Source organism: Lepidochelys kempii, chromosome 2, assembly GCF_965140265.1.
Source record: "Lepidochelys kempii isolate rLepKem1 chromosome 2, rLepKem1.hap2, whole genome shotgun sequence".
NCBI lineage: Eukaryota > Metazoa > Chordata > Testudines > Cheloniidae > Lepidochelys > Lepidochelys kempii.
Genome location: NC_133257.1, coordinates 62,290,978 through 62,314,409, shown reverse-complemented (window position 1 = coordinate 62,314,409; position 23,432 = coordinate 62,290,978). Strand labels below are relative to the sequence as shown.

Sequence of the window (23,432 nt, the reverse complement as noted above, 5' to 3'; positions counted from 1 at the left end):
TGGTGCACTCACAAACTCCATGAATGATCCTCAGGTTCAGAGATGACTCTGGACTCCTCGGTCACTGCAGAGGGGCTGCTTTCTGCTGGCAGGGATCCTCTTCAGGCAGGAGTCAGGCTGCTTCTGGTCTCAGGATTTCCCTTCACCACAAACGGGTGCAGGGCTCAAGGTGTAGATTACACAACTATACTAAAATCCAAACTGTAGTCTCCTACCCCAGCGACCAGACATACACACAGCAGGCAGCAGCCCTGGACTAGCAGCCAGAGCAGAGCTGACCATGTGGTGACTGGTCTCACCTAGGGAGCTGGAGGGCTAACTCAGCCTGGCTGGGGAAGTTTCCCAGCAAAACTCTACACACTGGGAGTCATCAGTGGAGAGGGAAAAGCCCAGCTGAGGGATCTTGCTTTCAAGTCCCTAGAGGCCAGCTCTCATGGGGAGCCCTGCATGCAGGCCTGGGACTCACCAGCTCCCCACACATCCAGCCCTGCCCTTTCCCTGGCTGGCTCCAGACTGACTCAAAAATGGCTTCTCCCCTTCCCTGAGCTCCCTGGGAAGGGCATCTTACTCCTTATTGGTTGCCGGGCAGACTCTGAGTCTGCCTTGTGTCCCCCTCCCTACCAGGGACAGCGTACATCTCCCTGAGCTGCCAGCAGACAGAGCCCCAGGAATCTAGGTAATCTCCTTGGGATTACATGTTAAACAGAAACCCCATTTACATTTGATCAGGACTCAAATTAAAGAAATAGTTTAAATACGGTTCCAAGTAAATTTATTTCTAATGCAGACAGATTGGCTAGTGTGGATGAGGGAAGCCATGCTAAAATGATGTTAAAAATTTTGTTGTAGCCTATGTAGCCCTCTTGGGCATTTTTTATGTAAACAACATTAAAAAAACAAGGGTCATTTTTTATGTAACCTCTATCCTCAATGGCTAGTATAGTGGTGTTAACTACTCTACAAAGTCCATGTTAGAAACTTGTTCAGCTAAGATCATTTTAAATGCAGTTCCAAACATGACTCTTTAATTTGGTTCCCAGCCTAGTATGGATGGGGACTAAGGTTTCAATCCTGCATGGTGCCAAGCATGGTGTCTTTAAATTCTTTTATTTTATTTGTAACAGGGACTTAATCTGAAGTATATGAAGTTCCTTTGACACCTATGGGACTACTCGAGTAAAATTAAGGCCCTGCTTAAGTGTTTTACCAGATCAAGGCCAGCTTGCTCAACTTTTTGTATGACTGAGCCCTGAAGACCTCAAGCATGTAGGTGCTGATTCAGAAAGATGTTAAACAACATGCCTAACTTAAGTGCATGAGTAGTCTCACTGACTTCAATGGGTTTACGTACACAGGCACTTTCCTGAATAAGGGCCATACAATGAAGTCATGCTTCCCAGCTTGTCATATTGTGTCAGGAAAAATTACAAGTACTTGCACTTGTTTATTCACCACTGGTTAGCAGGTTTAAACTATTTTGTGGTTATGGACTGAAACCTCAGGTACTGTTTTTATCCCTTTGTTTTGTGTTGAAGGACACAGGTGTTATCAAGATCAGTAAAGCAAGTAAACAAGTGACTATTTTAATGTGTTTAATGATAACTTTCACAGACCTGAAAGAAAATCTGAGCTGCCAATGTGTGAAGAGCATGAGGATGAGAAAATTAATATCTATTGTTTAAACTGTGAAATACCCACATGTTCAATGTGCAAAGTTTTTGGTGCCCATAAAGACTGCCAGGTTGCTCCTCTCAAAAACGTTTACCAGCGACAAAAGGTAAATTTTTTTTGCTTCTAATCATAATGACCCACTCAATGTAGAGGGACACCATCAACATGAAATCTAGTCAGTTAAAAAAAAGAAAGTTCAAAGTACAAAATCTTCCCCTCAGCTGCCCTGCCAATTTTGTGGGTTTACAATCCATATTTCTGTGGTGTTGGTTTTTGGTTGTTGGGTTTTTTTAAAGTTGTTTTCTCCCTTCTTGCCATGTGAAAGACCCACACAAATTTCCAGAGAAACCAACTCTACAGAGTAAAATATTTTACAAGAAATTGAGAAAAAATATATTTTTCCTAATTGTGTTCAGTTATAATTAATTACATATTAGCTGTAATAATAGTAAGGAAATGCTTTCAGACAGATGTGATTTTTAAGTTGATCTCCCTTTACATTTCTCAGACTCATGTTTTCAGTCCTTTTAGACCAGGAGCATAGGCAGGATTGCCAGCAGAAGTGAGGGAGAGAGCAACCCCACTCAAGTCTAATAGTTTTATATTGGATGCTTCTCTTGCTTCTGTTTAAATAGGGATCTTTGTCTTTAGGGGGAAAATCCTCTTCTGCTAGGGATGTTAAATAGTTGGCAGCTCATTGTGTGCCCAGTATCCCCTACCATTACTGTCACTAGTAAAAAACTTGATTATTTATTTTTAATACAGTATTCATTTAAAGACTGACTCACTGGGATATCTTCATGAGATAAGCAACTCATCTTCTGGGGAGGCCCAGTGAGCTAAGCAACCAGAGAAGGCCAAATTTACAGCACCAACCTCCAGGGTTTTTTTGTTTTTGTTTTTTGTTTTTATTTCTTTTTTACACAGATGCACGTGTGTGTAAACTAGAACTGAGGAAATACTTTGGAAAAGTATTTGCAAACATTCTCTTGAATAAGAAAGGTGCAATCTCTTTGGCATCCATACCTGCTTTTAACCCCCTTCTGACAACTTTCTTGCAAGAAAGTTTGTGGAAAGAGTCTCCCGAATGTTCATGTGACTATGTTTGCACAAGTAATTATGACAGAAGTTTCTGGTAGCTGTCTTGAGAGCTCCTTGTTGATTTGGAAGATATCTAGTCAGGGGACAGAAATAATGCCATGTGAGTTAGAGTGACAGAGCAATAAGCAGCAGCCACAACAAATAGCTTGTGAGCAATCCATAGGATGAAATATGTTTGCATAAAATAGCTGTCAAATAATGTATATGTGTCATTACACTTGTAACTAGACTGTAGGGCGAGCTTATTGCACATCCCAGGGGCTCCTTGTGTCCGGCTGTCCCCCACACCCTCACAAGCTCCCCGTGTTCCACCCTCCCATCCTCTTCTTGTTCAGGGATTCCATGCCCCACACCATTTTCCCCCTTATGTCAGGAGCTCTGTGCTCCCCTCCTTCCCTTCTTCCCTCCAAGCAGGGGCTCTGTGTGCCCTCACGTTCCTGGGTCCCCCATTCACCCCATGCCAGCAGTTCTGTATGCTCTCCCATTTCCCCCCTGTCAGGGTTCTCCATTCTCGCCCATGCCAGGGGCTCTATGTGTGTGGTTCCTTTCTCCCATCTCCTCATACCAGGGTCCTCCATCCTCCCCCCCCTCCGCATACACACCCCAGGGGTTCTTCTGCCCCCTCATTTCCTGTCCATCTGTCCCCCGCATTCCAGGGGCTATGTGTGGGACACCATTCGTCCTTCCTTCATGCCTCTCCATTCTTCCCTTGCCTTACACCATTCCTCTTTCTTCTTTTTTCTCATTCAGTGTGTCAACCTTTTAAAACTTTGTTGGGAGGTTGGGCAGAGCTAAGATGAGGGGTGTTATGTTAGGAGGGGGTGAATGGCTGCCATCAACCAACAATTACAGAGGTTGTTGAACCTGATAGCTCTGCCAACTGGATGCCAGGGGCACCATCTATCCCCCATTTCCCTCTTGTTTGTTTTTCTTTTTTCTGGTTTTCACCATAATGAATGGGGTTCCTGCTCACTGATTCCTCAGATATTCCCGGACATTTGGAATTGATTGGCTGTGGCATTCAGAAGTTATCATGTTACAGCCAAATGCTAGCAAATTGAGCATAAGGCCGTGCAAGCTTGGCCAGTTAACAAATTCATACAAATTATAATTTATTCACAGATAACTCGGGAACAGAAAAAGGAGCTAAATTAATGAAATAATTTATTCACTGTGAATAGCTTGCCTGACTCTGCTGCAAAACCAAATATTGGTACCTAATTACCCACGTTGCCTGCTCAAAAGGTGCTTCGTGCATGTGCAAATGGATGTACCTGCACATTTTTTTCCCGTGCATTTTTAGAGGCTTTCAAGGTGTCTCACAATTTTTCAGAAATTTTCATTCCAGGAAAAGTTTCAAATTTACATTCTAGTTCAGGATGGAAACAAAATGTCAAAATACCAGAATTTCCCAAATGATGGAAATTCAATTTTTTCTATCCGCTCTAGTTCTGAGCAATTATATACCCTTGTGTAGCCCACTCATCCACTGTTTTTGCACCTCAGGTTATATGTGCTATTTTGTGAAAAGCGCATGAGAAGAAAGCATATAAAGTAAAACTGCCAACTTGCATATTATTAACTCTGCATATGCTCATTCTCCTACTCCTGTTTAGTCTGTACTCAGTGATGGCATTGCAGTACTCGTGGGCAGTAATGACAGAGTGCAAGGAATAGTAGGTCAACTGGAGGAGACCTGCAGGACAGTAGAGGTAAGTAATGCAGCTTGAGTTATGTGTTGAACATGACGTCCAAGAACATATCTGGTTGTTCATGATAATTTTCTTGCATTTATATAATTTGCTTCTTTTAACAGGTTCCCGAATTATTTTGCCAAATGTCTGCATATATTACACCAGAGCTGCCAACTCCTGATGATACTGTATTGAGTTTCACACTTGCAGAAATTTTTTTAAGCTTCTCATGATTTCCTCACATCCTGTAGTAATCTCACAAACTATTCCCCTGATTTGCGGCTGTCTTCCGTCACTCTCAGTGGGATTGGTACTAGGATGCCTCATTTCCGTAAACTTTTTGTAGGTGGAAGTGAGGCTGGTTTTTCTAGTAAAGATGTCCTTTGTCTCTCATGCTTTCAATGGGGTAGAAGTCAAGCTGCCCTCAGTAAAGATAGCTGGTCCTCTTCTCCATGTGTGACCTGGAAAGGAGACATTGAGGGGACAGGAGGACAGAATAGGTAGGTGTGTGTATGTGAGGAGGGGGCGGTTGGATGATGAAGGGAGTGAAGAAGTACTCAGCATGGAGGGGTAGGTGGGAAGGGGGGCAGTGTCTGATGAGTTGGGGATTGGGATGAAAGGGACTGAGGAGGCTTGAGAAGATTCTGAGCCATGAACGGGATGAGATGAGATTGGCTGGCAGGGCTGAGCACAGGGGGAACAGAAGGGGAGTGAAATTCTTTTTTTCTACCCACTTCATCACTAAGATCCCTAGCACGCCCCTTTATGCCTCCGCTCCCAACCAAAACTCTTCCCTGTGACACCCTGGCCACAGTGACTCTGTTTTTCACTTTGCAAATCTGAGAAGGGATCATATGCTGCTTGCAACCTCACTACTTATTATAAGCACCTGCTGCCACTGCTCTGGTTAAATCTGGAGTAACTCCACTGTGTTGTCATGAAGTGGGCCAGATTCTGTTCTTATTTACACTAGTGAAAAGCTAAAAAAATGCTGTCTTTGGAAAGCTTTGTAGTGGACCACGGATTCTTTGACCTCTGGGATATAGCTTCTACCTGAAACTTAAGATGGGAAGGAAATCAAGGAGATGCTGAGATTTCTGAATTGCATCTGCAATTTTGGTCATATAAATGGTCTGCTGTGGCAGGACCAAATAAACCTAGACCATCCCTGACTGGCGTTTGTCCAATCTGCTCTTAAAAATCTCCAATGATGGGGATTCCACAGCCTCCCATGAAAGACTATTCTGGAGCGTAACTATACTTACAGTTGGAAAATTTTTCCTACTATCTAACTGAAATCTCCCTTTGCTGAAGATTAAATCCATTACCTGTTATCCTGCCTGTGATGGGTTGTACTCGTCCGGTGCAGTCTGGGAGCCGTTGGAACTGCTGTGCCCCCTAACAATTCAGCTGGGTTGGCCTTTCTCATGCTGCTTTGCTGGTGATACACAGCCAGCCTCTCCAGGCCCTGTTATCACCCAACACGACAGAAGGTAGCGCCATACGCCCAACTGAATTACCTGAGTGCTTTACCTAAGCCACTAATGGACAAAGAGGAGGCCCCCAGCCAACTTCCCAGCTCTCTAGGCTTGCACCCCTAGTGGAGTATAAACCCAGAATTATACCTTCTTACACAGCTCAGGGATCTATATGATGCAAGCTCATTAATTAATTCGCCCCCCCTTGATGTGGGGAAGATGTGCAACAGCCTTTGAGATTTCCCCATAAACTTCACTCAGAATGCTCTCGTTAACATAAACCAAGTTTATTAACTACAGAAAGATAGATTATAAGTGACAGCAAACAGATCAAAGCAGACTACCTAGCAAATAAACAAAAATGCAAGCTAAGCATAATATACTAGATAGATGGGGTTTGAATTAGCAGTTTCTAACCCTGAGTGATAATACAAGCAGGCTTGCAGATTCTTAAGGCACAAGCTGCATCTGCTTTGCATCTTGGATTCCCCTCCGTTCCAAGTCCTTTGTGTTCCAGAGCTTCTTTCAGGTGCTGAGTTGTGGAGGAGTGAAGGCCAGTCATGATGTCATTCCCCACTTTATATAGTCTCTCCATATGGCAGGAACCCTTTATTTTAAGCTAAGTTCCCAGCCCAGTTTGTGGAAAAATACAGGTACCAAAATGGAGTTCAGTGTCATGTGGTCCTGTCACATGCCCTTGCATGCCTTGCTGAGTCATAGCAGCCATTATCCATAGGCTGTCTGAAGCATTCCCAGGCTAAGCTCTTTTATGGTTGTTGATGGGCCATCAGCACTGTCTAGCCTCTTCATTATTGTACCTGAAATGCTAGCTGTGGGTGTTTTCATCTTCACATCATCTTTCAGTAACACATACATAGCAAAACTTTATAACTTAATAGCACATACATTCCAACGAGATATTAATGTTTGGCAGATTAAGACGTTTAGAATGATACCTCACAAGGCATACTTTGTACAAGATGCTACATAATTATATCATAACCACACCATGATCATATTACTGTGGTGAATCAGGGATGCACGGGTAAATGTAGGGTGCACTACCTTCAGTGTACATGGAGAACAATTGATCACAGTCCTCTTTAACAGCTCTTTACATATCTGAAGACTGTTATCAGATCCTCCCTCCATCTTCTTTTCTCAAGATTAACGTGCCCAGTTTTTTAACCTTTCCTCATAGGTCAGGTTTTCTAAACCTTTTATCATTTTGGTTGCTGTCCTCCAGACTCTCTTCAATTTGTCCACATCTTTCCTAAAGTGTGGTGCCCAGAATTGGACACAGTAATCCAGCTGAGGCCTCAGCAGTGCCAAACGGAGCCGGACAATTACCTCCCGTGTCTTACATATGACAGTCCTGTTAATATACCCTAGAATTATATTAGGCTTTTTTTGCAGCTGCATCATTGTGGACTCATATTCAATCTGTCATTCACTGTAACCCTTGGATCCTTTTAAGCAGTACTAACACCTAGCCAGTTATTCCCCATTTTCTAGTTGTGCATTTGTTTTTTACTTTCTAAGTGTAGTACTTTGCACTTCTCTTTATCGAATTTTATCTTGTGGATTTCAAGCCAATACTTCAATTTTGCTATGGTCATTTTAAATTCTAATCTTGTCTTTCAAAATGCTTGCAGCTCCTCCCAGCTTGGTCTCATCTGCAAATTTTATAAGCATACCTTCCTCCATTATCCAAGTCATCAGTGAAAATACTGAGTAGTACCAGACCCAGGACTGATCCCTGTGGGATCCACTAGATACACCCTCAGTTTTGGCAGTGAACCATTGATTATTGCTCTTTGAGTACCGTCTTTCAACTCATGGAGAGCTGCCTTCTTCTGTTGTGTGAGCCAAAGGGCAGGCAGAGGTCAAGCACATATAGGTAGGAAAGAGCACATATTTGATCACAGAACAATGGTTAGATACACTGTTAGGGTACTGGGAAAAGGATAGTCTTAGCAAAAGCCCATTTACTCTGGCAGACTAGAGACCTCAATATGGTTGATATGTAAGGGAGAAGAAACTCATGCATGGTAACTTTTAATTACATTTGTGTATTATATTAGATAGAAGGGTATCTTTGTAGACTGAAATAGTGTCATTGTTGCTTTAACTTAGTAGCATAGGAACGTGACTGAGACGTTAGGGTCCCATCCTGGAAAGTGCGGTGTGCCATCATCTCTCAGTGAAATCAGCATGTAGGATCAGGAACACAGCATCTCCCAGGATTGGGGTGTAAGAGATTGATCTTCATCTGCAGACTCATCCTGATCCATTGAAGCCAATAGGAGAACAGAGCCCTACTTTCACCAGTATGTGAAAGTGTGTAGTGTGTGTATTTATTTATTTACCTTGCCTTAATTATATTCAGTAGTGTGTGTATTTATTTACCTTGCCTTGTTCATGAGTTATACTGTAAGGAGACCACTTTTTTTTGTAAGGCTTTTGCTCTGAGAGAGCTGGGATAGATTTCATTCTTTTGCTAGCACAAGTGTCTTTCATGCAGTTCTTCGAAGATGTTTGTATCAATAGAGCAAATAAAGATCACTATTCTGGTCAGTTTGGGAGCAGCACAGTTTGACAGGCTGTGGAAGGAGCCTATATGGAATCACTTTAAGGTCAGACCCTGATGAAGCACCTAGTGAACCAATCACACACCAAAAGAAGGAAAAAAAATTAAAAACCTCCTGATCCTTCAAAATAGGAGCAATAAATAGCAAGTGCAGTAAGTAACATTTAAAGACAATATTTATAGGTTCTAACTGGCAAGAAAAATTAATTCCACAGTGTAATGTACAATTGCCAGGGGGTCACCTATTTCCCTGTGCAACCAGAGTAAGGAAGAACAGATAATGTCCAGAATTTGGTTCAAAGAATGTAAAACTGTTAACCCACGGAAATGAGAGAGGATGTAAGCGGCAAAGTCAAAACTTTGTAGTCAAGAAGCCTTTGTATTGCAAGGATGAAATTGGCTGCTATCGGGAGTTTGCAGACAGAAATGAGCCTTTCAAGTAAGTTAAGTGCAGAACTGAAAATAGAACAAAAGATTAGGTTTCTTTCCCTTCAGATTTGACTAGTTAATCCAAAACCAAGACTTCAAACATCTAAACTGAAGTTTACAGAGAACACTCCATTAAAAAAAACAGCAATATCTGAAATTAGCTTTCTCAGAGTCATTCACTCATATGTAGTACCCACCTTTTGAACTACAAATCAGAAATTGAGATTGATAGAATAAGAAGTGCAGAGCCTGTCTACCTTCACACACCTTAATAGGCTTTACGTCCGTAAAATCAGAGATTACAGAAAACAGAGATTGCAACATTACATAGTGCTTCCACTTCATATTGCAGACAAATCATACTTCTTCCCATCACATTCCCTTCATTTGAATTTGAGATCAGTTTGACCTTGAAGGCTCAGATGAACAGTTGGAACCAAGAGACCCCAGAATCAGGCTTGCTGGTTTTTCCTATCCTCTACTCAAATTGACACATTGCACTACTTACACTACTTTAGAGTGAGCAATACTGGAAGTACGTGGTCAGGTTGCTTTTAGCTCTTGTAAACAGTAAGCCCACAGTTCTAAATTTAGCTACAGTTTCTATGCAAAGTTTTAAAAAACAGGCCAATATATATATTCAAATTACAACAAACTAACCAAAAAGTAACACAAATTCACATATTCTACTGAGAGCAGCAATGAAGTGTAAAAATCTATATAATTGTAAACCATAATGAAAAAGAAACAAATATTTGGGACTATAAAATGTGAGAGTCAAGTAATAAATAAAGTAGGAATTTCCATAATCGTGTCTATATATGTATAGTTATGATACTTACCTTAGTATACAATTTTCAAATGCTCAGAATTTTGGTAAATCAAGCCAATATTTTTCAAAGTAAGCAATGGCACTAGTACTCAATGATGAGTGTGCCAAGTCTCATCTTGTATCTCTTTTTGCTGTAGCTCTGTTTTTAAAGAAGTGTGGTGAGAATTTTTACAATTAGAGAGTGTATATATATATATATTTTTTTTACTTATAACTCAAAAACTGATATGGTTGTTTGGTCAGACTTAAAATAAACCAAAACAAAAACCGTTCACACAGATTAAATATGAAAAATTTCAACACAAAATATGACTATTTTGGAAAACAGGGCATAGTAGAGACTGTTTTGCAACCTGGACGTACAGAGTTTACTACCAATGACCTCTATAATAGATGCTTATTGCAAATTTTAATGTAATAAAATTCCAGATTGTATGTATAGAGAGAAGAACCTCTTTGGTCATCCAATCTCCCAAACCATAGTAATGTGAAGGATGTGTAACACACCACTGTCTTGGAATGATGTTTGATGTTATGTCCACTAGCAAGTGACCTACTTTAAGGGTCAGGGAACGTAGCTGTAGACAGACTGAAATGGAGGACAAGGATGGAACAAGAGGAAGGAGAGATACACTAGGTAGGAAACAGAATGGGGGGAAAACTGTAAAGGAAGTGTCATATATATATATAAAGGGAAGGGTAACCACCTTTCTGTATACAGTGCTATAAAATCCCTCCTGGCCAGAGGCAAAACCTTTTCACCTGTAAAGGGTTAGGAAGCTAAGGTAACCTCGCTGGCACCTGACCCAAAATGATCAATGAGAGGACAAGATACTTTCAAATCTGGAGGGGGGGATACAAAGGGTTAGTCTGCCTGTGTGACGCTTTTGCTGGGAACGGATCAGGAATGCAGACTTACAACTCCTGTTAAGTTAGTAAATAATCTAGCTAGAAATGCGTTAGATTTCCTTTTGTTTAATGGCTGGTCAAATAAGCTGTGCTGGATGGAATGTATATTCCTGTTTTTGTGTCTTTTTGTAACTTAAGGTTTTGCCTAGAGGGATTCTCTGTGTTTTGAATCTGATTACCCTGAGTGAGTCTATTTACCATCCTGATTTTACAAAGGTGATTCTTTTACCTTTTCTTTAATTAAAATTCTTCTTTTAAGAACCTGATTGATTTTTCATTGTTCTTAAGATCCAAGGATTTGGGTCTGTGTTCACCTGTACCAATTGGTGAGGACTCTTATCAAGCCCTCCCCAGGAAAGGGGGTGTAGGGCTTGGGGGGATATTTTGGGGAGAATATCTCTTTCCCTGTTCTTTGTTTAAAATGCTTGGTGGTGGCAGCATACTGTTCAAGGACAAGGCAAAGTTTGTACCTTGGGGAAGTTTTTAACCTGAGCTGGTAGGAATTAGCTTAGGGGGTCTTTCATGCAGGTCCCCACATCTGTACCCTAGAGTTTAGAGTGGGGAAGGAACCTTGACAGGAAGTAAAAGGGGAAAGGGAAATAGACTGAAAAGGAGGAAGGGAAAACAGAATGGCACTCAGCAACTGTTTATTTTTGATTTTGGCACATCTGTCATAAACCCCTAAGCAAAAAGTCATGTGGGATCTTAACTATCCCAAGGGATCAGGAGCTAAGTTTTATGTCTCATTTGAAAGATGGCAGAAATATAATGACCCCAAATGCCTTCATGGGGAGTTGATTCAGTCCCTATTCCCAGGGAAGAGCACCACATATAGATTCAGCAACACCACTTCCCACAGCATGCTATGTTCAATCCAAACGTTCATCAACCCCAATCTGTTTTTAGCTTGTGAGTTCTGCTAAAATGACAACATGAACAACCATAGGTACAGCACAAGCATATTTATTACAGTAAAAATAACTATACTAAATAAATATTATTTAGGTTGCAAAGTCAACTGTTTGAAAGGTAGGAAAAGCCAGAATTTAGGTTGGAACCTTAATTTGTTCCTATTTTGTGCATTATTATGATACAGTCTTTAATTACATGACCACATGCTATTTTTGGCACAGGACCCCGCCTCATTCAGTGCGCAGTAAAAGTAGTATAATTGACACCCACTTTAAGCCTCTTCATGTTACCTGAGTGATGTAAAGGGGCCTTAAGTGTAAAGGATAAATAGGCCCTAACAGGCTCAGTAGCATTTCCGGAGCTCTAGTGGTGATGGAATTTTCTCTAGAACTCATTTGAGCTGATCTGTCCTGTTCTGCTCATTTGGCTGCTAATATGGCAATTATCTTCCTGATTTTCCTATGAACTGTTAAGTATACAAACATAACACAAATGTCTTTCGCCTTTTTTAGCATGCTGGAAATGAAATAGTCTATTTGTTTTTAAAAATATTCACAAGTATTCACAAAACTTTTTGTTCAAACAGATTTAACTTAGAATATTACAAAAGTCTCTGGGGTCTTTAAAAAAAACCTTGTATTGTTCAGAAAAGGATGTCTTTGATGAAAACAATTCCAAGTAATTGTAAAAATAGAAACACTTTTAAGCAACATAACACTTCTAACATAGACCAAATGATTCACAGGAATGCTGCAGAAGACAGAAAGAGCAACTGTGTGAAAAATTTGATTTTCTGTATGCAATACTGGAAGAAAGGAAAAATGAGATGACACAAATAATCACTAGAAACCAAGAGGAGAAACTGGAACATGTCCGCTCCCTGATGAAAAAGTATGCAGATCACTTGGAGACAGTGTCTAAGCTAGTTGAATCAGGAATCCAGTTCATGGAAGAGCCAGAAATGGCAGTGTTTTTGCAGGTATATTTCAGAGGATTCTAAACAGAGGTAGGAAAAGAGTGGGGGAAATTAATCACAAACAAATTGTGACTCACTTTTCAATTCAAGTACAATCCCTATTTGTTCACTTCCCAGTGAACATCCACACAAACGAGTTTTCATTCACAACAATGGGCAGAAATGATTTTTCTTCATTTGAATAACATGGAAACAAAGGGGTAAGCACAAGAATATGAGTATTTTCTAGTCACACCAAAAATGCTGTTCTGTTTATAAGCTTTCTGTCATCCAACTGGGAAGCAGAAACAATATTTTCATATATATTTACATGATGCCCAGCACTGCAATATTTGAGCACCCCCCCTAATTCTGTGTATGTATTTAGCCATTTCACCTCTGTGAGGTAGTAGAGAATTATTATCACTATTTTGCCTGTGGGCAGTTAAGGTCACACAGACTATGGCAGAGCCAAGAAGTTCTAGGTCACATTCCAATACCATAACTATAAGACTATTCTTCCTTCTTACTATGAGTTTGGATCTGCTACCACTGAAATCAATGGCAAGTTTCCCATTGATTTCAGTCAAGTAGGATTCCGTCTTATGTGACTTTCCATCCTGGAATCTTAAAATCCCATCTGTCCCCCAGCAGGGAGGATCTTTTTTACAGGAACAATGTGCAGAAACAGGAATTTGTCCTGAAGGGCAGAAAACCCCCTGTAGAATATATGGAACTGTAAGGCGTCAGAATTAGAGGTGACCAATTACCCACTGTGAATCATCAGACATAGTCCTAGAATGAAATGTGCTAGAGTGAAATGTTCATGGAACAGTTATGAATAATGATAAATTTGTAAAACTTCAAAAGTCTATTCTCAGTTAATTTACATAAAGCAAAAGGGCACAATGCATTGGATAAATTAGTCTGTGGGAAAAGTTTGCCCAGTCCAATTTCTAGGAAACAGAAGTCACTATCAAGGACAGTAGGAGTATGTGGGTCATGTCTGGGAGGGAATATTGGTCGGGCCGGTCAGCTTCAGTTTTGACCCTAAGTGTGTGCACTGCATATGAGCCTATGTATCTATCTCAGTAAAAGCAGATATTAAGGGCCTGATTCTCATTTTTACTAAGATCCCTTTACACTTCCAGAGCAGTATAAAGGGGACTTAATGTAAATGAGAATTAGGGCCTAAAACACACTGTTGTTCACATGTAAACTAGTTCCAACCTCAGTCTAATCTTATTCATAGGCCTCATAGTTCTCATTTATACTGAGAGCTCAAGCTACCATATTTAGAAACAACACAGGTATCAAAGTATAAAACGTGTTTAATAAAATGAACCTTTTAAGCATTCAGTCATTTCACTTTTGTTTTCACAGAATGTCAAAGCATTGCTACAAAAGTAAGTACTTCCCATTTGAGAGGATGTGTATGTTTTTGATACTTATCATAAATTATCCATTTTGTAAACATTTATTTGCCAACCCAAATGCAAATGACAAAATATCTCTATTTTAGAATTACTGAAGCATCTAACGCATTTCAGATGGAAAAAATAGAGCCTGGCTATGAAAATATGAGCCATTTCACAGTCAACCTCAATAGAGAAGAAAAAATAATAAGAGAAATTGACTTTTACAGAGGTATGTTATTGATGTGACCAAAACTGCTTTCTTTCTTTTTAGTTGTGTGGAATTTACATGAAGATACCATGTAAGGAAAATTCAAATCAGATATTCTCCTCCATCCACAAATGTACCTAGATCATTTAACGTAAATTATAATCAAAAGTAAAACCCACCATGGTTTAGAATCATGTAACATGTTGATTCTTATTTTCCTTTACTATAGATGTAGTTCTTTCCTAAGGACCTGATCTTTCAGCCCTTACTAATTGATTACTCATGTAAAAGAGTTGTAGGATTGGGCCAGTATATGTACTAGTATGTCATTAAAATTAGAAACAGCAGTTTTATGGACTGTCTGATATAGGAAATTATTAAAGAAATAGAATAATGCAAACTAATAAAAGTAACTATGAATAACATATTTTTCTTTTTAATTATATCAGAGAAATTTCATTGAAAATGTAAATGGAGTTCAAGATCATACATTTATGAAGACAAACAAGAATACCATTATTTCTTATACATTTAGGGATCTCCACTGGTGTTATTTATATGCCTGATATTTCAGAATAGATGAAATAGTATACAGTTACTATTCTATGCTTAACAAAGTAGCATGCAAACTGGGCACCGTTATGTTTCAGCTTACAAAACGATGGGAAATCAGAGGGTATGAATAGTTGAAATAAACAGATTTCTCTCTTAAAATCTTGAACATCTTAAAATATAGAGAATCATAAGGCTGGTCCTCTATACTTTACCTACTAACTTTGGGCTTTACTGTTACATTTATATTTCGTATGATGGTAACACCATTACTAGAATGTATGTTAATATATAGTGTCAACATAAGGAGGTAAATCCTGAACTCCTAGTAAATCTAACACTCCCACTGAAGTCAATGGGGCCTCTGTTTTCAGAGGGCTTCCAGATCAGGCTCAAGATATATAAGATATAAGGTTTCAGAGGAACAGCCGTGTTAGTCTGTATTCGCAAAAAGAAAAGGAGTACTTGTGGCACCTTAGAGACTAACCAATTTATTTGAGCATGAGCTTTCGTGAGCTACAGCTCACTTCATCAGATGTTTACCGTGGAAACTGCAGCAGACTTTATATACACACAGAAATCATGAAACAATACCTCCTCCCACCCCACTGTCCTGCTGGTAATAGCTATCTAAAGTGATCAACAGGTGGGCCATTTCCAGCACAAATCCAGGTTTTCTCACCCTCCACCCCCCCACACAAATTCACTCTCCTGCTGGTGCTAGCCCATCCAAAGTGACAACTCTTAACATAATCAAGTCGGGCTATTTCCTGCATAGATCAAGGTTTTCTCACATCCCCCCCGCCCCCATACACACACAAACTCACTCTCCTGCTGGTAATAGCTCATCTAAACTGACCATTCTCCAGGTTTAAATCCAAGTTAAACCAGAGCATCTGGGGGGGGGGGGGTAGGAAAAAACAAGAGGAAACAGGCTACCTTGCATAATGACTTAGCCACTCCCAGTCTCTATTTAAGCCTAAATTAATAGTATCCAATTTGCAAATGAATTCCAATTCAGCAGTTTCTCGCTGGAGTCTGGATTTGAAGTTTTTTTGTTTTAAGATAGCGACCTTCATGTCTGTGATTGCGTGACCAGAGAGATTGAAGTGTTCTCCGACTGGTTTATGAATGTTATAATTCTTGACATCTGATTTGTGTCCATTTATTCTTTTACGTAGAGACTGTCCAGTTTGACCAATGTACATGGCAGAGGGGCATTGCTGGCACATGATGGCATAGATCACATTGGTGGATGTGCAGGTGAACGAGCCTCTGATAGTGTGGCTGATGTTATTAGGCCCTGTGATGGTGTCCCCTGAATAGATATGTGGGCACAATTGGCAACGGGCTTTGTTGCAAGGATAAGTTCCTGGGTTAGTGGTTCTGTTGTGTATGTGGTTGTTGGTGAGTATTTGCTTCAGGTTGCGGGGCTGTCTGTAGGCAAGGACTGGCCTGTCTCCCAAGACTTGTGAGACTCTCTTGTGAGACTCTTGTGAGACTCTCTCACAAGTCTTGGGAGACAGGCCAGTCCTTGCCTACAGACAGCCCCGCAACCTGAAGCAAATACTCACCAACAACCACATACACAACAGAACCACTAACCCAGGAACTTATCCTTGCAACAAAGCCCGTTGCCAATTGTGCCCACATATCTATTCAGGGGACACCATCACAGGGCCTAATAACATCAGCCACACTATCAGAGGCTCGTTCACCTGCACATCCACCAATGTGATCTATGCCATCATGTGCCAGCAATGCCCCTCTGCCATGTACATTGGTCAAACTGGACAGTCTCTACGTAAAAGAATAAATGGACACAAATCAGATGTCAAGAATTATAACATTCATAAACCAGTCGGAGAACACTTCAATCTCTCTGGTCACGCAATCACAGACATGAAGGTCGCTATCTTAAAACAAAAAAACTTCAAATCCAGACTCCAGCGAGAAACTGCTGAATTGGAATTCATTTGCAAATTGGATACTATTAATTTAGGCTTAAATAGAGACTGGGAGTGGCTAAGTCATTATGCAAGGTAGCCTGTTTCCTCTTGTTTTTTCCTACCCCCCCCCCGCAGATGCTCTGGTTTAACTTGGATTTAAACCTGGAGAATGGTCAGTTTAGATGAGCTATTACCAGCAGGAGAGTGAGTTTGTGTGTGTATGGGGGCGGGGGGGATGTGAGAAAACCTTGATCTATGCAGGAAATAGCCCGACTTGATTATGTTAAGAGTTGTCACTTTGGATGGGCTAGCACCAGCAGGAGAGTGAATTTGTGTGGGGGGGTGGAGGGTGAGAAAACCTGGATTTGTGCTGGAAATGGCCCACCTGTTGATCACTTTAGATAGCTATTACCAGCAGGACAGTGGGGTGGGAGGAGGTATTGTTTCATGATTTCTGTGTGTATATAAAGTCTGCTGCAGTTTCCACGGTAAACATCTGATGAAGTGAGCTGTAGCTCACGAAAGCTCATGCTCAAATAAATTGGTTAGTCTCTAAGGTGCCACAAGTACTCCTTTTCTTTTTATAAGATATAAGACCATTCCTCACTGTGATAGTTTTATCTAGTTTGCAATTCGTTCTTGGTATCTTCTATACTCATACAAAACATGTAAGCCAATTAAAAGGTTTTGCAAAATCTTCCTGAGTGAAAGATAAGACTCTTCCTACCTTTACAAAATATACAATCAGTTTGAAACTACAGTTAATATATCATAGGATCATAGAAATGTAGGGCAGGAAAGGGACCTCAAGGTCATCTAGACCATCCTCCCATGCCAAGTACAGGGATTAAGTATATCTAGACCATTCCTGACAGATGTTTGTCTAATCTGTTCTTAACATCAGTCCATGATTATTTCTCTGAAGTACTGTGATAGCTCTGAGCAATGTTTGATGGTAGTAAAGATGAATAATATGATTATGCAAAAGAAAATGTATAGTTTTTGTTACCACATTGTAAATAGGTGATTTAATTAAATTCAGTAATGAGTTAAGGCTGGTCCATTGAAGTAGCAGCAGCAAGCAAGCAATCATTCCTTAAAAGCTCTGATTTGGGAACAGTATCCTGAGAATATTTTCATTTGACCTTCTTGGAACAAATACTGCTTTGATTTATACCCTTTGGAATGGTTTTATGGAGATGTAAATGAACTTAAAATTAGAGCTTTATCTGACTCTCTTAATCTTTCCTCAAAAGTCCATCCTGCCAATCCCTGATAATTGTTTATTGCTTTTTTCTGACTTCCTTCCAGTTTGTCAATATCTTTCTTGCAATGGGTTGTCCAAAACTAAACAAAATGAGTCAGTTTCTGATCTTACCATTATACATCTACAAAAACTTGTATTCAGTGGAGATACTCCAAATTTACACCAATGTAAATGAGATCAGAAAACTCTTTTCTAATTTGCTGTCTGCTATCGCCTCTAAGTCTCTTTTGGCATTAGTTCTTACCAGGTTTCATCTTCCTCTTGAATAGCTGTGCTTTGTATTATTTTTTCCTAAATGTATTACCTTGTGTTTTTCCTAGTTGAATATCATGTTGACATTTAATTCTCATGTTGTTGATTAATCTAGGCCCTTTATATTAATTCTGTATACTCGCTGGTATTTAAAGTTCCTCTCAATTTAGTATAATCTATGCAGATTTTATTAACTTGCTGAATATTCCTTCTTCTACAAAGATGTTACTTGAGATCAGGACTAAAACAAATGTCTGAGGTTGCCCACTAGACACATCCCTTCAAGTTAATAGTCTGTCCTCTATCATAAGACTTTCTTTACAGTCCTTCAATCCATGCTGACAGTGTTCATATCCAAGCTGATTTGAAAACTGATTTTGAGAGGAAGATTTCATGGAACACTGTGCCACATGCTTTAATAAATCCAAATATAGTACATCTACTAACTTCCCTTCAGCCGCTAATTTTGTATTCCTGACCTGTCCATTAAAAGTCCAATTGGCACCCGCAGTGGGGCAGGCAGGTAGGCTCCCTACCCAGCTCCTTGTGGTTCTCAGAAGCAGCTGGCATATCCCTCTGGCTCCTAGGCGCAGGTGTGGCCATGGGAACTCCTACGCACTGCCACTGCCCCAAACACCAGCTCTGCAGCTCCCCTTGGCCTGGAACCATGGCCAATGGGGGTTGCGGGGGCGGCACCTGCAGGCAGAGGCAGCATGCGGACCTGAGCCACCTGGCCGCCCCTGTGCCTAGGAGACAGAGAGACATGCTGGCCACTTCTGGGAGCTGTCTGAGGTAAGCGCCGCCCAGAGCCTGCACCCTGAACCCCCCGCACCTCAATCTCTGCCCCATCCCTGAGCTCACTCCCTCACCCAAACTCCCTCCCAGAGCCTGCACCCTCTCCCACACCCCAAACCCCTGCCCCAGCTCGGCTGCCCAAAGCCCACACCCTGACCCCCTCCTGCACCTCAATCCCCTGCCCCAACTCGCTGCCTGGAGTCCACACCCCAACCCCCCTTACCCAGCTCTGAGTCCCCTCCCACACCCAAACTCACTTCTGGAGCCCGCACCCCAACCCCCTGCCCCATCCCTGAGCCCCTGCCTGCACTCCAAACTCCTCGGTCCCAGCCCAAAGCCCCTCCTGCAGTCCAAACACCTCATCCCTGGCCCCATACCAGAGCCCACACCCCCAGCCCAGAGCCTGTACCCCATCCCACACCCCAACTCCTTGCCCCAGTCCAGAGCCCCTTCCCACACTCTGAACTCTTTGGCCCCAGCCCGAAGCCCATCCCCTGCATGTTGAACCCCTCATCCCTGGTCCCACCCCAGAGTCCGCACCCCCAGCTGGAGCCCTCACCCCCTTCCACACCCCAACCCTCTGCTCCAGACTGGTTAAAATGAGCAAGGGAGGGGCAGACTGAGTGACAGATGGAGGTGGGGATGGAGTGAACAAGAGCGGGGCCTCAGAGAAGGGTTGGGACAGGGGCATGGCCTAGGGGAATTGGGTGGGGCAAGGGTGTTCAATTTTCTCCAAATAGAAAGTTGGCAACCCTATGCCCTAGGGGAGCTTCTGGAGGCTATTTACTAGGGCTGTCAAGAGATTAAAAAATTAATTGTGATTAATCCCCTGATTAAAAAAATTAATCACAATTAATTGCTCAGTTAATCACGCAATTAATCGCACTGTTAAACAATAATAGAATACTATTTATTTAAATATTTTTTTATGTTTTCTACATTTTCAAATATTGATTTGAATTATAACACAGAATACAAAGTGTACAGTGTTCACTTTATATTTATTTTTGATTACAAATATTTGCACTGTAAAGAACAAAAGAAATAGCATTTTTCAATTCACCTAATGCAAGTACAGTAGAGCAATCTCTTTATCATGAAAGTTGAGCTTACAAATGTAGAATTATGCACAAAAAAAACTGCATTCAAAAATAAAACAATGTAAAACTTCAGAGCCTACAAGTCCACTCAGTCCTCTTTCTTGTTCAGCCAAATGGCTCAAACAAGTTTGTTTACATTTGCAGGAGATAATGCTGCCTGCTTCTTGTTCACAATGTCACCTGAAAGTGAGAACAGGTATTCTCATGGCATTGTTGTAGCCGGCTTTGCAAGATATTTATGTGCCAGATGCGCTAAAGATTCATATGTCCCTTCATACTTCAACTACCATTCCAGAGGACGTGCATCCATGCTGATGACGGGTTCTGCTTGATAACAATCCAAAGTAGTGCAGACCAATGCGTGTTCATTTTCATCATCTGATTCAGATGCCACCAGTAGAAAGTTGATTTTCTGTTTTGGTGATTCGGGGTCTGTAGTTTCCGCATAGGACAGTTGCTCTTTTAAGACTTCTGAAAGCATGCTCCACAACTCATCCCTCAGATTTTGGAAGGCACTTCAGATTCTTAAACTTTGGATCGAGTGCTGTAGCTATCTTTAGAGATCTCACAAGCTCACAATCTTCTTTGTGTTTTGTCAGATCTGCAGTGAAAGTATTCTTAAAATGAACATGTGCTGGGTCATCATCCGAGACTGCTATAACATGAAATATATAGCAAAATGCAGGTAAAACAAAGCAGGACACATACAATTCTCCCTCAAGGAGTTCAGTCACAAATTTAATTAATGCATTATTTTTTAACGAGCGTCATACACATGGAAGCATGTCCTCTGGAATGGTGGCCGAAGCATGAAGAGGCATACGAATGTTTAGCATATCTGGCACGTAAATACCTTGCAATGCCGACTACAAAAGTTCCATGCGAACACCTGTTCTCACTTGCTGGTGACATTGTAAATAAGAAGTGGGCAGCATTATCTCCTATAAATGTAAACAAACTTATTTGTCTTAGCAATTGGCTGAACAAGATGTAGGACTGAATGAACTTGTAGGCTCTGAAGTTTTACATTGTTTTGTTTGAGTGCAGTTATGTAACAAAAAAAAAATCTACATTTGTAAGTTGCACTTTTACGACAAAGAGAGTGCACTACAGTACTTGTATGAGGTGAACTGAAAAATACTATTTCTTTTGTTTATCATTTTACAGTGCAAATATTTGTAATCAATAATATAAGCAGTGTATATAAGTGAGCACTGTACACTTTGTTTTCTATGTAGTAATTGAAATCAATATATTTGAAAATGTAGAAAACAGAATACCAATTGAAATGTATTAAATATTTTTGGATTTTTAACAATGTGATTAAAACTGTGATTAATCACAATTAATTTTTTTTTAGTTAATCGCCTGAGTTAACTGTGATTAATCGACAGCTCTACTTTTTTACCTCAGGCAGGGGGAATGCAACTGCTGCAACACCCTGTGGCAGAATACAGTCTGTGTGCCTGTCTCCAGCACCTGTGGGGAGCCTACACTGTTGATGGCTCTGGCCGGCTTGCCCAGTCCTCGTGCTCAAGGCCTGTGCACAGAGATGCAACGTGTGGGGAGACAGCTCCTCCTTGGTCTCTGTCTCTCTCTTGCATCTTCTTCCTTCCTTTTGCATGCATCCAGGGCAGATTCCAGTCTTGCCCTTATGAGCATCAACTCATAATTAAAGCACAAGTTGTACTGTCCCTTGAAAAAAATGTCACTTTGGGTGCCTTTTTGCTATCAATAGACCTACTGTATAGTTACCACAGTAACTTCATATTTCTAAATCTCTGTGGTGTATAAAGAGCATACCCCATGTATTGTTGTGTTAACCTAGTGCTGTGCTTATGTGAATGTTTATTAGAGGAGGAGGGTGATGAGGAAGATGAGGATGTGATGGAAGGTGAAGAGTTTGATGAAGTCCGCACAGAGTCATCTGGTGAGGAGGAAGAGGTAGCTGAGAAAGTATCCCAGCAATCTCAGCCAGACTCAGAACCCAAGAGTACAACAGGAGACCCTCAGACTGAACCAGCCCCCTCACTATCACCAGGTGCCTCATTTAGTCAGGTAATTGCACCCAACCATTCTCCATCCTATCAGCTATGCTGAATGTTTCCTCCATTCTAGAGCACTATGAATGACCTAATCTGACCCGATAGATGCTGAAACATATGTCAGAAACATGTCAAAAATATAGCTCATTCAAGGAAGAAAGCAAAGATTTTACTGCCATTGTTTATATTCAAGCTGTGTATGTGTGTGAGTTCATTGGTTTAAAAAAACAACAACAGTGTTCTCTTATGTAAATCAAGGAACATTTGGTTATTAAGGCTTAAAACCCTTAAGAACTGACAACTCGATGCTCAGTTTTGTTGTTTGTTCTTTTGCTTAGTAGAAACTAACAGTTATAATAACTGAGGTGAGAAGTAAAAACATGTATACCAAGAGAACTTCACCTTTAGCATGCCTTCTGAAGAGTTCATTAGCCATATTACCTGACCTCACTAATCTTTTGTTCCTATGAATGACATTTACCGTCCCTTGGTGGTCTTGTCACTGGGGTCGGGGATATCATTTAGAAGTTCATGTTTCCGTGTTAGATACAGAGAAGTAAGCCTGCTTGTTATGAAATGGCAGCCCAAACATGTTCTGGATTTGAAATATCTTTATATTTGAAGCCATGTATTTAGGATATATTTTATATCTTTGTACTTTCTCTCCTGGAATACAATTAAAATAAAACACCAATGACTGATACTTTGTGAGATCTGCACCAAAACAATACTTGCTAATCTCCTTCAGCTGTCAATATCAGCAATTAACTTACCAAGCAGGACAAATTCATCTCTTCTGCAGCTCCAGTTAAGTCCTTACTCCAGCACATTGACGGTAGTGCACAAACAAGGAAGCAAATAAAGAGTGTTTATGGCAAAGTTCTGATTTAACAGTAGCAGAAGGGAGAGGGGGGAAATAAATGATCTAGATTTATTCCTTCTTTGATCTATTTGAGGGCTTACACAGGTTCATGCCTATTCTCTGTGGATATTCTTAAATCAGTTTAGAAATGGCATATATCTATTTAACTTGATTCTTTACCAACTTAATCTAAATCTAAATAAGCAAATTTAAACTGATTTCAGAGTGTTCAGATGCAGAGTTGCACTAATTAAACTAAACCAGTTTAACTAAACTAGTGCAACTTCATATGTAGACCAGGCCTAATTATAAACTGAACTGCCTCATAATTTTGTGAAGTCCAACGCCTCCTGAGCTAAAAAGAATATAGAGACATGCTGGTCTAGCTCATTAGTAATTTAAAAAAGCCATTA

The 23,432-nt window shown here is 40.7% G+C and overlaps 1 protein-coding gene across 11 annotated transcripts in view; it reads left to right on the top strand.

Moving 5' to 3' along the window:
• TRIM55 (tripartite motif containing 55) overlaps positions 1 to 23,432 on the top strand; it is a 64,114-nt gene that overhangs the window by 7,781 nt on the left and 32,901 nt on the right. For 8 of the 11 annotated variants that reach the window (XR_012157189.1, XR_012157191.1, XR_012157188.1 and 5 more), the window contains exons 3-9: positions 1,612 to 1,777; positions 4,389 to 4,484; positions 10,843 to 10,920; positions 12,362 to 12,595; positions 13,955 to 13,977; positions 14,094 to 14,218; positions 21,968 to 22,170. Coding sequence is in view for 7 of the 11 variants with exons in the window: in XM_073331001.1 (XP_073187102.1) it covers positions 1,612 to 1,777; positions 4,389 to 4,484; positions 10,843 to 10,920; positions 12,362 to 12,595; positions 13,955 to 13,977; positions 14,094 to 14,218; positions 21,968 to 22,170 (925 nt within the window). In the remaining 4 variants the exon portion in view is untranslated. The remainder of the gene's footprint in view (positions 1 to 1,611; positions 1,778 to 4,388; positions 4,485 to 10,842; positions 10,921 to 12,361; positions 12,596 to 13,954; positions 13,978 to 14,093; positions 14,219 to 21,967; positions 22,171 to 23,432) is intronic. The other 3 variants (XM_073331002.1, XM_073331007.1, XM_073331005.1) reach the window with 1 other exon arrangement.